Genomic DNA, 17550 nt, shown 5'->3' with positions numbered 1-17550 from the left:
TGACACCAAAATTAAAAAAAAAACTCTTTTAGTTTAAAAGTTCACATTCCAGATCTCCATCAAAAGATGGAGAATTTCTACACGGAGAGAGACGGAGAAAATCACTTAGAAAGACAGAATATTTCACATTGAATAGGGTTGCTCGCTTTTGGAGAGCAAAATGCTCCGTCCAAGGCGAACAAAGCACAAATTCTCCATAAAACACGGAGAATTTTTCTCATTGAATACTGCCCTATGTAAAGTCCTGTGTAATATGTAGGCACTTTCTAAAAAAAAGACTGTTAATAAACAAAATAACTGCTGTATCTTTTGTGCTGTAGTGTTACAACACAAGTAAGTTAGAAAGAAAACACATTATAGTTCTATGAGCGCTTACATTCCCTTCTTTCCCAAATCATTATGTGATCATCTAGAAGGAAACCACAATGCCTGTTCATTCTTTTTGCTTGGTTAAACCTATGTTGCAGCAGCTCTCGGCATAACCACTAAACCTCATTGTTGCAGAAAGGCTAATACATTTTTAACTGTAAAAGCAAGAAAACAATGGTTGCCGATAGTCATACTGTATCATAAAATAGGAAATATCGATTAATAACAAACAGAAAGTGGTACTTTTTATTTGGGCAAACATTATTTTCTGTATGAAAAAGAAGCTATTGATCAGTGAGCAAGTGCTATTCCCAATCTATAAAACTCTGAGGACACACATTGCTACGTTTGATAAAGCAGCGATTTCCGTTGTGAAAGTTTTTTTTTGAATAAGGCGAAAATTAATTTATATTTTACATTTTATTTAACCCTTAGAGTGCCAAAATCTGGGAGAGATGCACAAAATAGCTGCTAAAAATGCCAGCACCTCTGTGAGAGATGCACAAAATATGAGCGCCAACATCTCTGAGAGAGATATGCAAAATACCAGCTAAAAATGCCAGCGTCATTCACCTTTGTTATATAGATTCAAATAAAAAATGTTGTGTAAAAAAACATTATATTTCCTATATGAGGTAAACATTAGAGGTCATTATGATGAATAAAAATGTTTGCTTGGCAATTTTCGCACTAATTTTGACAAATTCACTTGGCACTCAAAGGGTTAACAATGTATGTATATTTTAATTTTTAGGTTTAATTCCTTTCAATTTGCTCTAGGATAACTGAATGCAGAGACATTAGTTATGGGCCTACAGTACTTACTATTTATTTACTATAACCTAGATTATTTGTTTGGTCTCACCCTAATTTTTAAAGAAACGTTTATTCTGACAGTTGAGTGATATTCGGTTCTACAGAGGAACTTGAATGCAGCGATTGATAGCGTTGATAGACATTGCATAGATCCTGTGCACATGGTTGATCTGACTTTGGGCTTTCATTTCTACTTTTACAAGAAATAAGTAAGGAACAGAAACAAACACTTGTAATTTATTTTAACATGATCACTACAAGCAATAATGTTAATTAATGACATTATTTTGTATGTAAACAAATCTCACCACAATAGGACCCTCGCATTTGAAAATTATGTCCTGGGTTTTGCCCCATTAAAAAGGAGTTTTCCACTTTGGACAGTACTATCTACTCAATCCGGCTTTGCTTGTCCATTAGAATAGAGGCTAACACTGCTCCTCACCTCTATGAGGGGGGAGTGTTTTGTGTGCTGGCAGCCATTAGTTAGCGTTCGACAGAGTAATTCAAGTGTTGCTTCATTCCGGCAGACACATTGCTGTTGACATTACTGTTATGGTGTTGTGTCATTTTAATGGTCTGCTTACTAATATCGTATACAGTATCCCGCTTAGGTCAGGTTAATCAGTTGTATTTGACATGACAGGCATACAGTACGTTCCTACTCTCCCAAAACAGCCGGGAGGCTCCCAAATATCTGGTGGTACTCCCGGCCTCGTGGCAGAGTGGGCTTCTCATCTTATAGCGCAATTTGCACCAATAATGTCAGCACTGTGCGGAAGGGGCGGGCATAACGGATCTGTGCCACTCCCCGCTCATGCGACGACCCCCCCCACACACACACACACCGCACTTAGCCAATCTGGTAATCTTCTCCCAGAGGGGGCAGCCAGGATGTCGGCATTCATGATGAAAGGTTCTACCTTAATTGTTTTCCCAGTAGAGTAGCAACTCAGTTCCTGGATACATATAAAAAGGAATGGCCATACTCTTTTCGAGAAACAATGTCATGGCTTGTAGTAACCTGGCAGCACAGAGGGTGTAATGGTTAGCATTACTGCTTCACAGCACTGATGTCATGAGTTCGATTCCCACCACGGCTCTAACTGTGCAGAGTTTGTATATTCTCCCTGTGCTTGCGTTGGTTTACTCCGGGTACTCCGGTTTCCTCCCACAATCCAAAAATATACTGGTAGGCTAATTGGCTCCAAACAAAATTAACCCTAGAAGTCTGTGTGTGCATGTACATGTGGTAGGGAATATAGAGTGTAAGCTCCACTGGGGCAGGGACTGATGTGAATGTTCAAATATTCTCTGTGAAGCGCTGCAGAATATGTGTGCGCTATATAAGAAACAGAAAACACAATACTTTCAATTCTCATTCTTTTTTTTTCTTGCAGCGTGAAATAGAAATTTGGAAGAAAAGTTCCAAGAAGAAATTTTAAAACATGCAAATGCTAAAACCAGATTGTCCAGTGCAACAGCAAAACTGTAAAACAGATCGGGCCGACCCCAAATTACCAACCTGTAACTTTGTGTATACCTATTATCTGGTTTTATGGAACAGTGATAGGCTTTTAAAACCCAGTAGGATCATTATAAATGTAACAAGATAAGATTTATTGTGCAGGCATTTTTACAGAATCCTATGGTATATTGTAAAATATTTTAACACTAAATTCAACTCCAGAAACTATTACAATGTCTTTTCTATTATCCAATAATTCATCATGACTGCTAACAATGCCATAACTTATTTAGTGAAATGTGACAGCATTTTTGGGATGTCGCGCTGCGCCTTGAGATTAATTGGTCTGCTCACTGAGAAGCTCCAAAGATCACTTGGATGTTGGAAAGGAATTAATGGGATATGATACATCATTACAGAATAACTAAATGCAATCTTGTGTGTCAGAGTAAATGAGCAGTATTAAAACCCACTTATTATTTAAAGGCTGGATATTCTCTGATGCACTAAAACATTCATTAAAAGTAATCTGTAAAACACAAGCTATTTTTTTTTTCTATATAAATCACTGTCCGAAAAACTGAAAACAGCTGGTATAAATTCTTTTTGTATTTTAAAAGACAATTTAAAAAGACAAAAGTGTAATGGCACTCACTAGACTGCTCCAGTTGTAAATTCAAATATGTACGACAGGCAAGAAACAAAACAAACACATTATATATCATATACACAATGAAATCTACATAAATAATGTTTAAACTGTAATAGCAACAAGTGTAATATTCCAGCACTGACACTATAGGGGTAATTCAGGTTGACTCGCAATGCACATTTGGTTTGCTAATGGGCAAAACCATGTGCACTGCAGGCCAGTGGAGGGCGGTACTGAGCTGCAGCAGCGCTCCCTCCCGAGGAGAGCAGAAACGAAAGCAGCTGCCAAGTACCAACAGGGAACAGGTGAGCTTACACCCAATAACTATTAATAAATACAGTACATCAATTGCCATCAACATCATGCTCTCAACTTAGCCTATAGTCAAAGACCCTTTACTGCATAGTATCCTCAAACAGACACAGAGTTGTCTCAAATATCTTTAGTCAGCAAAATAGCAAATGCAGTGCAAACATTTGCAAATTACTTGCAGGAAACTCGGCATAAGCCCCACAGTCCCCTGACTGCGCCCACAAATCCAATGCGGTGCCAGGTTATTCACTTCAAATATACAGGATATGAACACTGAGCATTATCTTACAGTGGCCGCACGCCCCAAGCGCATGAAACAAGAAACATCGGCCGAGTGCGAACGAACGTGGCCATACGAATGCGCCAGAATAAGGTCCTATATCACAATAATGACCATGTCCTCTGCAGTGTTGCCAACTCTGAAACGTAAAACAAGCAACTGATGACCAAAAAACAAGCCCAAAACAAGCCCAATCTAATCCTAAAAAGCACAAAAACAAGCCCAACTTACATTTGACTATAAATAGGTAGATATTTTCCGTATTATTTATACAATCTACATGTATTGTCTTTACAATGATATTTTATCAGCACAAAGCTGGCTTTTAAACAATACTATAACACTTCCTGCTTCGCCTCATTGATGAGGCAAAGCAGGAAGGGACATCGACAAGATGTATTAACATCTTGTCTGCCGAAGCGGGGGAACACAAACTTGCGCGCTGACTCCTTCCCCATGGCCGGCTGTACTGGGCATGCGTAAGATCTCACTACTCACGTGAGATTCCAGCGCAGCCCGAAGCCAGCAGCAGGGACAGTGATGTCACTGTTTTGGGTATAGGGCTTCGTCACCCTGCAGCTGTTGAAGCAGATAGCGGCAGGGGGCGGAACAGTCAGCGCTGTGGACCGTTCATACATTTACCTTACATAGCGGCCTGTGCACACCGGCTCCTTCTTACATGGGGGAGAAGCGGGATCAGTGCACATAACATGCACTGATTCCCCCTTCTCCCCCATAGCGCGCCTTCATACATCTGCCCCAATATGAGATATTTTACTTTCATTTTTTTCTCTAAAGAAAAATCCCAAGTGAACATTGTCCTTTGTACACACTGAGAAATATTTACCATACACGGTGCGATAGACGATGTAATTTTTGTACTAGATCGCATGCGTTTTGAATGCACTGCAATGCAATCTAGTGAGCACATACTTTTTGTGCTGTGCGATGTGAGTGGGATAAATTGTACCATGCGTGGACATCTTAAGAAAAGATAGAACAATCTTACTACAAGCATCATTGCTAAAATCAGATTAGCCCTACTGAATACATACAAGCCATAGATAATGGGAGTCATTACCATTTCTATAAGCCTAGTTCTCACTTGTGTTTGTCCCTTATCTCTGTGCTGAATAACTGAATTACAGAGAAGCCCAAAATAAAACAAGCCCAAAACAAGCTACTAAAAAAAATTATAAGCCCAAAAACAAGCAACAAGCAACCATCAAAAAAAATAAGCAACTCACGAAAAAAACAAGCCCAAATCCGCTTGTTTCAAGCTGACTTGGCAACTATGGTCCTCTGCTTTGTGTACTGTTGTTTGATAGGGTAGTAAAAGACCACCTTTAGTAATACATCCGGCGGCAGACGTGCGTACTGGCTGTTGGAGTAACCAGGATGGATAGTGACAGCAATACAGTATGCCTGTGGTAATGCATAGGTCTTCAGCTACGTAGGCTTCTGAACGAATACTCTAGTAGTTGGACACTGTACACATGGAGTAGTATTGTATGCAGAACTAGTGAATGCTTATGTATCTGATATGAAGTTCAGCCTGGAAGCCATCGTGCTGATCTGTAAGAAATCGTTGCCACTGAGGCGGGCAGGGAAGGGATCAGAGTGGCAGAAGCTTAGCAAATAAACTATGTCAGAAAATACTTTAAGGGATAGAAAGCTAATGGACTTAGACCCTGCTGGATACAGTGGAATTGACTTGGAATAATTCTCTCTGGTAGGATTAACATGACTCATTTATCATTTATCTCGCCAGCTGCTTAGGTAAATTTGGTGCCTTTGAATTCCCTGTATATCTTCTTAACCACTTGAATGACAGAAAAGCCTGCAGCAAGGTGCAACTGACAGTCTTAGAGATTGGTGCAGGCACTGGACGGGTTAAAGGTGCTCTTGCAAAGCATTAGGGACCTGCACTGCTTATCTGTAATGAATTCAGCTCATGCTGCTCCTGAGATACTTTATTCTTTCACAAGAATAGAAACATCCCAAGCCCGTGCATGGGAAACAACAGCTCTGAGACGTACATATCCGAAGCAGCAGTCTACAAGCACACTGCTATGCAGGGGGTTAAACATGCATTAAACACAGCTCCACTCTAGGGTAGAGACGAGTTCACTATATAAAGATATACATCCAAATGCTAGTAAGTCAGATCCAGAGCTCATGATCATGTAGTACAGCTATCTCCTATATATTTGGCTACATCTGTCACTCAAAGTGGGTGTCTGTGTCTATAACGCTCTGTTCCTGGACTTTCCTCTTAATGTGTGATTGCCTTCATCTGTGCTGAACACCTTTCTGAGAAATTAACCTGTTTAAAACAGGTGATGGCAATCATACATTAAGGGGAAGTCTAGAAACAGAGCATTGTGTCCCTCCTGGAGAGGGTCATGTTGGGAGGTATGTGACAGAGAACCAGCCCAGTGAGCCCACAGACAGTGCCAGACACCCGCTGCCTTCCCATGTTGCCCAGCACTGCTACTCCACAGCCACCAGGTGAGCGCCCCCTCCCGCGATTTGCGGCAAAACCTCCCCCCCCCGCGCGCCCCCCCCGCGATTCGCGGCAAAAACACCCGCTCCCCCGCGACCCCCCCTACCGCGATTCGCAGCAAAAACACCCCCGCGACCCCCCCTCCCGCAATTCGCTGCAAAAAGAACCCCCCACAACCCCTCCCGCAATTCGCGGCATAACCACCACCCCGCGACCCCCCCTCCCGCGAATCGCGGCAAACCCTCCCCCGTGACCCCCCCCCCCCGATTCGCGGAAAAAACACCCCCCCGCGACCTCCCTCCCGCGATTCGCGGCAAAAGAACCCCCCCGCAACCCCCCCTTGCACGATTGGCGGCACCCCCCCTGCGACCCCCCTCCCGCGATTCGCGGCACCCCCCCCCCCCCCGCAATTCGCAGCAGCCCCAGGATTAAATGGCACATGCAAAACACTGACATGGCTATGGTCGACAATGAAAAAGGTTGACATGAGTTTTTGAAGATTTATTTTTAATTTTTTAAATTTTTTCATATTCATTGTCATGTGTCGACATGGACACCAATGAAGTGGGACACTTATGTCAACATTTACATGTGTTGACCTTTCTGTGTTGATTTTTTCTTGTGGCAATTCGCGTCACACCCCCCCGCAAACCCCCCTCCCGCGATTCGCGGCACCCCCCGTGACCCCCCACCTCCCGCAATTCACGGCAACCCCCCACCGGAACCCCTGTGAACCCCGCCCTCCCGCGATTCGCGGCACCCACCCCCGCGACCCCCCCTCCCGCAATTCGCGGCACCCCCCCGTGATTCGCGGCAGCTCCAGAATTAAATTGCACATGGAAAACACTGACATGGCTATGGTCGACAATGAAAAAGGTTGACATGAGTTTTTGAAGTTTTTTTGTAATTTTTTGAATATTTTCATATTCATTCTCATGTGTCGACATGAACACCAATGAAGTGCCACACTTATGTCAACATTTACATGTGTTGACCTTTCTGTGTTGATTTTTTTCTTGTGGCGATTTGCGTCACACCCCCCGCAACCCCCCCTCCGGCGATTCGCGGCACCCCCCTGCGACCCCCCCCCCTCCCGCAATTCGCGGCAACCCCCCACCGGAACCACCATGAACCCCGCTCTCCCGCGATTCGCGGCACCCACCCCCCGCAACCCCCCCCTCCCGCAAATCGCGGCACCCCCCGCGATTCGCGGCAGCCCCAGGATTAAATGGCACATGCAAAACACTGGCACGGCTATGGTCGACAATGAAAAAGGTTGACATGAGTTTTTGAAGATTTATTTCATTTTTTGAATGTTTTCATATTCATTGTCATGTGTCAACATGGACACCAATGAAGTGGCACACTTATGTCAACATTTACATGTGTTGACCTTTCTGTGTTGATTTTTTTCTTGTGGCGATTCGCGTCACACCCCCCCGCAACCCCCCCCCGCGATTCGCGGCACCCCACGTGACCCCCCACCTCCCGCAATTCGCGGCAACCCCCCACCGGAACCCCTGTGAACCCCGCCCTCCCGCGATTCGCGGCACCCAACCCCGCGACCCCCCCCTCCCGCAATTTGCGGCACCCCCCGTGATTCGCGGCAGCTCCAGAATTAAATTGCACATGGAAAACACTGACACGGCTATGGTCGACAATGAAAAAGGTTGACATGAGTTTTTGAAGTTTTTTTTTTCATTTTTTGAATATTTTCATATTCATTCTCATGTGTCGACATGGACACCAATGAAGTGCCACACTTATGTCAACATTTACATGTGTTGACCTTTCTGTGTTGATTTTTTCTTGTGGCGATTTGCGTCACACCCCCCCCCACCCCCACAACCCCCACTCCCGCGATTCACGGCACACACACACCTCCCCCGCGATTCTCGGCACCCCACCCCGTGACCCCCCCTCCCGCAATTCGCGGCACTCCCCCGCGATTTGCAGCAGCTCCAGAATTAAATTGCACATGGAAAACACTGACATGGCTATGGTCGACAATGAAAAAGGTTGACATGAGTTTTTGAAGTTTTTTTTTTCATTTTTTGAATGTTTTCATATTCATTCTCATGTGTCGACATGGACACCAATGAAGTGCCACACTTATGTCAACATTTACATGTGTTGACCTTTCTGTGTTGATTTTTTCTTGTGGCGATTCGCGTCACACACCCCCCACCCCGCAACCCCCACTCCAGCGATTCACGGCACACACACACACACCCGCGATTCTCGGCACCCCACCCCGTGACCCCCCCTCCCGTGATTCACGGCACACCCCCCGCGACCCCCCCTACCATGATTCGCCGCAACCCCCGCCCCCGTAACCCCCCTCCCGCGATTTGCGGCAACCCACCCCGCGACCCCCCTCCCGCGATTCTCTGCAATACCTCCCCTCCCGCGATTCGCAGCATCCACCCCCCACAACCCCCCCTCCTGTAATTCGCGGCACCCCCCGCGACCCCCCCTCCTGCAATTCGCGGCACCCTCCGCGACCCCCCCTCCCGCGATTCGCGGACACCTAAGTTGCAATACAGGGCATCTTTCATACAATTCTAACCATATTTCTCATATACAAACGTTCACAAATTAAGGGGGCGCAGCCCCTTACGACGGTGTGAAGAGCGCCCGTAGGGCGCGATGAATCACCTAGTCTATATAATAATAGCCGTCAGATTAATTTTATGAGTGACATATTTCTATGATGCTGTTGCCATATATCTTGTTCTGTAAAATTGCATTGTATCTGGTTGCTTTGTTTCAGGGGTATGTGGCAAAATGTATACCTGCCATTTACAATGCATCACCATTGTACTCTGGAAAATGTGAACCTTCAGGGTGGTAGGGTAACTGTGACAGTTATTTGCAGACACCAAATAAGCAGGGATTTTTCAAAATGTAACTCCAAATTGTTGACTGTTCCACCCAGAAAACCATTATCTGTTTGAAACTGGGAACTTCAGCTATTTAATTATTATTATTATTATTATTATTATTATTATTATCATCATCTATATTTATTTGGCTCTGCCAATATTACTGGGACAAAACCAACCAGTGAAATAAGGATAGAGCAAAAGGAGTAAATGTTAATAAAAAATAACATTCAATGACCACTTTTCCTGGGAAGAACTGTAGGGTAGACCACAAGATCAGAATCGCTGACTTTACCCCTTTGAGAGTCAAGGAAATTTGCCAAACTTGGTGTGAAAATCGCCAAGCAAACCTTTTAATTAACCCTTTGAGTGCCAATGCTGCTGTGAGAGATCCTCAAAATATCCGATAAGAATGACAGCGCCGCTAGCAGCGACTGTTCTTATTTTGGGTGCAATATTTAACGAATCTTCAATTAATTGACTTGGCTGTATTTTTATTTATTTATACTGAAAGAACAGTCGCTGTGAGCGCTGCTGGCATTTTTAGTGGATATTTTGAGGATTGTTCACAGCAAAGTTGGCAGTCACAGGGTTAAAAGGGAGTGCTCAGTGAGAACTAAAGCTGCCCATACACGCTGCTAAGCGTGCTGAGCCGATGTGTGCTTTGAGGAGCACGCTCCCGCGCACCTCATTGCACAGTACAAAAAGTATGTGCTTGCACATACTTTTTGTACTTAGGTTTCATCAAATTGCATCGCATTGCATGCACAACGCATGCACATGCAATGCGATGCAATGTGATCCCTGCTATTGCAGCCCACAACACACGCCCACATCGGGACGTGTATGGGCTGCTTAAGAGGCTAGAGCAGGCATTCCCAACCACGGTCCTCAAGGAACACCAACAGTGCAGGTTTTAGTTATATCCAGGCTTCAGCACAGGTGACTTAATTAGTACCTGAGTGATTCTGATTAAACCATCTGTGCTGAAGCCTGAATATCACTAAAACCTGCACTGTTGGTGTGGCTTGAGGACAGTGGTTGTGAATGCCTGGGATAGAGGTTGAAGGGCCCTGCATCAGGCACCATCAGAGCCTAAAGTCTAGACTAGAGGATGAGGGACAAAACTGGATGGTCAACTGGGAAGAGACAGAGGATGTAACTTGTGATTTATTTTCTCCTCTCAGTAATGGCTAATCCTACTTAGTTGTTATATGCCGCTAACAATGTAACTGCTAAGACACATGGCTTAGTGGAAATGCATACAGTATGTGTGACATAATTATATTAAATATGATGTAAGTGTGCCCTTTGTAGAATAGGGAAATAAATTGTATAATATTTTAAAAGTCAACATTTCTGCCACATACTGACATTTGTGGCTTTGTTCTATTATATTATAGCTGGGGGAAGTGCCAAGTCTTGTTAAGATGAATGTGACCTCAAATGCCTGGTACCATGCAACCAGAGCACTGCATCAAAAAGGAGAAAGACTCTCCATAAAAACTTTTTGTAAATAAACAAATTAAGAGAATATTAATACTTAACACATGCATTTTAAGAATAAAAGTGAGAGATAACATTGATGCATTATAATTTATACATTATATAGAACATATAACTATATAAAATCAGGTGTGGAAAAAAAATCTGCAAAGTAAAAGGCTTTTTCAAAAATAGTGTTAATATATTCCACGATAACTCTGGAACGATTTAACTAATCGTCTTTAAACTTTGCCACTAGCTTATCATCTTAAAGGACTATCTAAATTCGAAGATTGATTTAATCGGATTTGCCCTTAAGAGTGCTGTCATAAGGGTCCATGCTATTTCTGTTGTTTTCATGCATTGTTGGAAAGCTTATGACTTTCTGAATACAACACAATAAACAGAGTCCCTTAAGTGGACCCTTAAAGGCCTATAAGGGTCCATTAAAGGAAAAACATTTTCACTTTACAAAACTGTTGACAAACTGAAATTAATAAGCGACTCATCAGCAGAGTGGCCTGTGAATCAAACACTGTAGATATCGTTGTGTAATTCATGTGAGATCAATCCCCAGTTAATTATTTTTTTCTCTTAATGGTTTGCTTATTTATTGAGGGTTTTGGGGATTTTCTGTACCTACTGCAGCAGCTCCTACCCTACAGTCAGGGCCGGCTCTACCATTAGACAGCTTTAGGCAGCTGCCTAGGGCACCTGGATCTGGGGGGCGCCACAAAGTCTGCCTATCAAAAAAATCAAGGATGACTATGAGGATCCTTGTTGTAAGTAATGCAGGTGGGGGCTGTGGAACCTCTAAGACTTCACTTCTATACTTTCCCTTGGGGCAAATTTCCCTACTTTGCTGCCCCCTCCTCCTTGTACTCAGTTGTGGGTGGCAAAGGGGGACCTACAGGGAAAGCAGGGGACATGCCCACCTTTCCGGGGGGCTGGGAGGACCACCCAATTTTTGGGAACCTCACCCCCATTCCAGAATGTCAGGCAAGTATGCCTTAAGGGGTTGGAAAGTGGGTCCTGGTGGCAGTATGGGGGGGCGGTAGTTTGAACTTTTGCCTAGGGTGCTGAGAAGCCTTGCACCGGCCCTGCCTACAGTGGTTGGTAAGGGTAGGTGGATAGTTTTAGACTTGCTCTCACTGCTGCAGCAGCATCTGCCCTGCTGTGGTTGGGAAGGAAAGGTGGATAGATAGAGACCTGCTCTCACTGCTGCAGCAGCTTCTGCACTGCTATGGTTGGGAAGGCAAGCCTGCTGTGTTTGGGAAGGTGAATAGTTGGAGAATCTGTGCTTGCTGTGCCTGCTGCAGCAGCTTCTGCTCTGCTGTGATTGGATAGGGTAGGTGGATAGTTGGAGACTTGCTCTTGCTCAGGGTTGCCTACCCTCCCGGAATGGCCGGGAGGGTCCCGAAAATCGGGTCACCCTCCCGGCCCCCCGGAAAGGTGGGCAACCCTCCCGGATTCTGGGGGACCCCCGCTCCCCCCCTGATTGCGGCTTCCCCCACCCTGACCGCGGCGTTTAAATTACCTTTTGTGACGCTCTCCGGAGAGGCGACAGGGCCAAAGTGTCATCATCGCGTCGTTTAGCCCCGCCCCTCCGTGGAGATCGTCAAATTTAGGCACTTTCCTTCATGGGGGCGGGGCTTAATGAGGTCACGTTTAAGCTCCCCCCCCCCCGAACTCCTGCTGAAAGTCTCCTCTCCGGGCTTCTCCCGGAGAGGAGCTTTCTAAAGTCGGCAACCCTGCTCTTGCTGCTACAGCAGCTTTTGCCCTGCTGTAGTTGGGAAGGGAAGATGAATAGTTGGAGACTTGCTGTGCCTGATGCAGCAGCTTCTACTCTGCTGTGGTTGAATAGGGTAGGTGGATAGTTGGAGACTTGCTGTGCCTGCTGCAGCAGCTTTTGCTCTTTTGTGGTTGGGTAGGGTAGGTGGATAGTTGGAGACCTGCTCTGGCTGCTACAGCAGCTTTTCCTCTGCTGTGGTTGGAAAGAGTAGGCAGAACAAGAATTGTATAAGCATAAATTTCCTTTGGATGGTCCTTTAAACTAGTTTGGAATATTTGTCTGTAACAGAGGGTAGTTTATTTGCTGAATTGCTGGAAAACAGTACAATAATTAGTGTACTCAGGCAACAGTGAAACATGGTGGAGGTTCCTTGCAAGTTTTGACCTGCATTACAGCAAATGGAGTTGGGGATTTGGTCAGGATTAATGATGTCCTCAATGCTGAGAAATAAAGACAGGTCCTTTTCCATCATGCAATACCATAATGGAGGCATCTGATTAACTAAAAATGTATTCTGCAGCCGGACACCAACCCCAAATAAATACAGCCAACGTCATTAAGATTTATCTTCAGTGTAAAGTAGAACAAGGAGTCCTGGAAGTGATGATATTACTCCCCATGGGGACCTGTTCTCAATGTCATTGAGCCTGTCTGGGATTACGTAAAAACCTAGAAGAACTGATTCCATTTTAAAGGCAAAGGGTGGCCACACCAAATATTGATTTGATTTAAATTTTTCTTCTGTTAAGTCAATTTAAGGAAATAATATAGATGTAGCCTATTGAATCATTTGTTATACAGAAGGCAATATACTGTAGGCAGTTGTATGTTCAATTGCAAAAAACATTTATTTACACCCTTCCATGGTTTGTGTGTAACTTCTAAAAATATAAACTGTCAGTGCTGTTCTAAATCTCACCAAGTGGCCTCTCGGCTAACTGAGGTTGCATATAGCTGTCGGGGGCACAGTTATTTTCATTTGTTAAAGCCGGGCTTGAAAACCAAACAGAAAATTATTCTGAAACTCCAGAGTAGAGCCTGGAAAAATGTCTTACCTGATCTAATTTCCAGTGGAACTCGGCAGGTCTAAAAGTGTCAGCTTGGTCAAAATCACGGCGTAACAGGAAGACAAGACGACAGTTGTGTATGTACAATGCATAGTGATGGCGATTCATTTCTGCAAGATAGATATACACTCTAAGATCACACTGATTTCATGGGTATTGAAGACATGCACAATAAATATTTGTAGATATTTCTATATTACTATAAATAGCTGTTATGTTATTGTTTTTTTAGCTGCACTACTTTACATTTATATTACCCTGATCTCCATAGGTGGAACAAAGAGGTGGCAAGAGTCGGCATTTGAGAGTCAATGTACCAGAGCACAGTACAACCATCATCTAGGGTTAGCAGTGTCAAGTGAAGATTATCCACTTTCTGGCTGTTCCACCTCCTCCCTCCCAAAGCTCATTTTTGCCCAACTCCAGGGTCTTCCTCACCCCTGTGCCCAGCTCCAGTTGCTCCAGTGTGTGGCTATTAGCTGCGTTCTGGTCCCTTCTCTAGGATCTGTCCAGCACTCTTCTCACTCCCACTTCATATTTGCCTCCCCTCTTTCCTAGTGGCATTGATACTGTAGGTAGAGACATCTATATAAATATCCATCAACCAAAACCCCATTATTTACTGTATTTATGTATTAAGTGAGCGTATCTACTATGGTGATGCTGAGTCCACTTTTTATTTATACAAGGTGGTCACGGTTAAGAGGTATAGTATTAATTTTGGCTATGATGTGATAGCAGTTGCCAGGTTGGCAAGTGCAGGTATGCATTCCAATCCTAGGATTGGCGAGTGCGGTGGATTAAAAAATAATATTCAAATATATATATAGAGAGAGGAAAATAAAGTAGGTGGTATAGCAGATATCCCCGGCAATTTAGGGGTGCCAAAATAAGAGCTTAGATAGGGAGGGTAAATAAAAGTTGTAGAAACATTTAGGTTGGCCACAGTGCATGCTTTATCCCGAACATCATGATTTCTCTATTTGGACATCTATGCAGCATACAGTAGTCAACCAGTACTTGTAAGAGCATCACACGATGAGGGTGCACATTTCGGAGTATTAGGGAAGGTAAAACCACTTATTTTTGCTTACGCCTCTATAAGATGCAAGGTAACATAAGAACTGTTTTGCTTTCATAAAATGCTGTGGACTGTCAATGTACAGGGGTGATTTCCATATGTAACTATGGAGCAAATCACTTTCAAGTATTTGCATTGAGTAGACATTAGATTAAGCTGCTTATTGAGTTACCTGTCTTGTCAGAATTGCATAATATAGTCTCCTTCTCTGCTCTTAATCCTGGGCTGGGTCCATGCTTCATCCACATAGTAATAGTAAACTGGTCAGTTAGATTTTTTGGTAATATGGAATCTGGTATCTTCACTCCTTGTTTGCCATCAAACTTAAAGATCATGCCACTGTTGTCCATAGGCAGGCCAGCTGTCCAGTTGGTAGTAGAAGTGGGAGTTGGGAGTAAGTCGATGGCACCAGATGAGGCTCCTAAATAAAAAACAGCACACTTAGTCAACAATAATAAGCGCTAAATGATTAACAAATATATAAGTAATATTAGAATATGAGAATAGTGTGCAAGAAAGTTTTTCATAAAATTGTAATGTACATTCAAATCTAATACATGAAATACATGTGGCTTCAACCTACTTAATGAGCATAAATAAGCAATTGCTTCCAAACCATCATTACAATCATGATGTTCACAGAACAGTCACATTTTTACATAATGCCTTTAGCAGAGATTCAGATATAAATTCATATATAAGAGGTAAAAAAAAAAAAAACTACTGTAGATATGAGCGCATCTTTCCTAGTTATTTGTTAACCTTGTGGAAACTACCACTTGTCTGTTACCTTGTGGAAGCTGCCACTTGTCTGTTACCTTGTGGACAGTACCACTTGACTGTTAAAATTGAGGAAACTGCCAATATTACGTTACCTTGTGGCCACTTGACTATTATCTCTAGTATGTCTCTTGACTGCTCTCTTATCAAAAAATCTAATTATTTTATGAAATATGCCACTTAATTGTTATACCATAGAATATTACATTGTTTGGTTCTTTCTCAGAACACTCATTTTTCTGTTAGCTCACGGAATATATTAAATTTGACTGTTATTTCATAAAACATCACATTTTTTTGTTACCCTAACAATATGAAGCTGCTGATTAACCCCTTCACTGGTACTCCTGAGAATTTTCTGGGCTATGCTCCAGTGCCCAGACTGGCAAACCCGATAAATTCTAAGGAGTACCAGGGCCGCTAAGCTGAGCGCTAAGCTGAGCTCCGAGATGAGGGCTGAGCTCAGCTGCCCGGCTCTGCCCCCCCCCCCAGATGTGTGTGATGTGTGTGTGATGTGACCTTGTAATGTCACGCCGCACACAGCCGGATTGCTGGGGACAGGGCCGGGCAGCGGCTGATGTAGTGCTCAGAGGTGCTGCCGGGCCCCAGGAGAGACGGTGGTGGGTCTTTTTTAAGGGAACACTCCCCCCCCAAAAAAAACACTACTGAAGGGGTTAAAGAGTGGTCTTCTACTAAGTAATGGTATCTATCATACCCCATTCCACAAATTACACCTCTCTCGCTCAGTTGCTTCCAAGTCTATGCAAACTTAATTCAATGTCTACCCGTTTAATGTGCAAGTTAGAATATTTATGGAGTAACATATTAGGGCACAGTCAATTTAACTGAAAAATGTAATGTTGTGGTTAAATACTGTAGGTACTGTAATTTATTATGCACTTACCCAAATATATAATGTAAATATATTTCTAGTTGTTGTTTTATATTAATATATAAATATTGTATGTACTGAGTATACATTTGTCTAAACTTTCATCACAGTGATTTTTTTCCTGTGAACTGCAGCTCTGTCCCAAAAGCCCAGAGCAAGTAGTGAAGCCAAGTATTTTATGTTTGTAAACATTTTTATTCTTCTGAGAAACTCCCAAATTTCATGGCTCCAGATCATTTAAGTGTTCTAATTATGGGTGACAGCTGTCATGCTTAGTTAGCTCAATTTGGCAATATATTCTCATATATTGTATAGGAAATCTGTATGCATTTCAGACTTACTGGAAGAGCATTCATGGTGTCCCTCCCATCTCTCATCAGAAAAAAGCAAAAAAACTTGGAACTTCATCAATTTATATTATGATAGCATAACACAGCCAATTATTTCTCATCTATTACATTGAACCCAATATGGACAAATGAATCATATCAGTGGCATCCCAGAGAAAGTGAATAATGTTGTTCACAAAATGAAGATCCCCACCTACACAATTCAATTTAGTTGTTTTTGGGTGGAATTCACTAAACTATGATAAAAGTCACCAGCATTGTTATATAATCTGTAATTTGGGAATCATTCCAAAAGGCATAGCTGTTGGTTGTCCTGTTTCTATTTTGTTCACTTCCCACTGGTACACCACATACTGTAGGTTCAGTGCTTCCCACGGTTTTGAATCTTTTCAAATCTTTACTACATTTATATATTTGTTCCCTCTCATTTGCAGGAACATAGATGATTTCTAGACTGAAAGCAGTAGCCATATGTCCTTTTGCTCATTGCTAGGGGTAGTGACTAGCAATGAGCAAAAGGACATATGGCTACTCCACTGAGACAGCACTGACTAAAGTGGTTAATGATCTGGTAACAGCTAAGTCTAAAGGCCATTACTCACTGCTTATTCTTCTAGATCTTTCTGCTGCGTTTGACACTGTGGATCACACTCTCCTTTTACAAACACTACACTCCCTAGGTCTTAATGATACAGCCCTTTCCTGGTTCACATCTTACCTATCTGATCGCTCTTTCACTGTTCGCTTCTCTGACTCTACTTCCTCTTCACTACCTCTGTCAGTCGGAGTTCCGCAAGGCTCAGTCTTAGGTCCTC

General features: G+C 43.2%; 1 protein-coding gene across 1 annotated transcript in view; it reads right to left on the bottom strand.

The window, feature by feature from the left end:
• The window catches only part of CLSTN2 (calsyntenin 2), a 741013-nt gene that overhangs the window by 122074 nt on the left and 601389 nt on the right, over window positions 1-17550 (bottom strand). The window contains exons 7-8 of the mRNA XM_083178042.1: window positions 14886-15134; window positions 13621-13742 (exon numbers count right to left, since the gene is read on the bottom strand). Of these exons, the coding sequence (XP_083034168.1) occupies window positions 13621-13742; window positions 14886-15134 (371 nt within the window). The remainder of the gene's footprint in view (window positions 1-13620; window positions 13743-14885; window positions 15135-17550) is intronic.

Source organism: Crinia signifera, chromosome 3 (genome assembly GCF_055691185.1).
Source record: "Crinia signifera chromosome 3, ASM5569118v1, whole genome shotgun sequence".
In the NCBI taxonomy this organism is placed as follows: Eukaryota; Metazoa; Chordata; class Amphibia; order Anura; family Myobatrachidae; genus Crinia; species Crinia signifera.
Note: the sequence above shows the minus strand (reverse complement) of the source record. Positions and strands in the feature narration are given on the sequence as shown.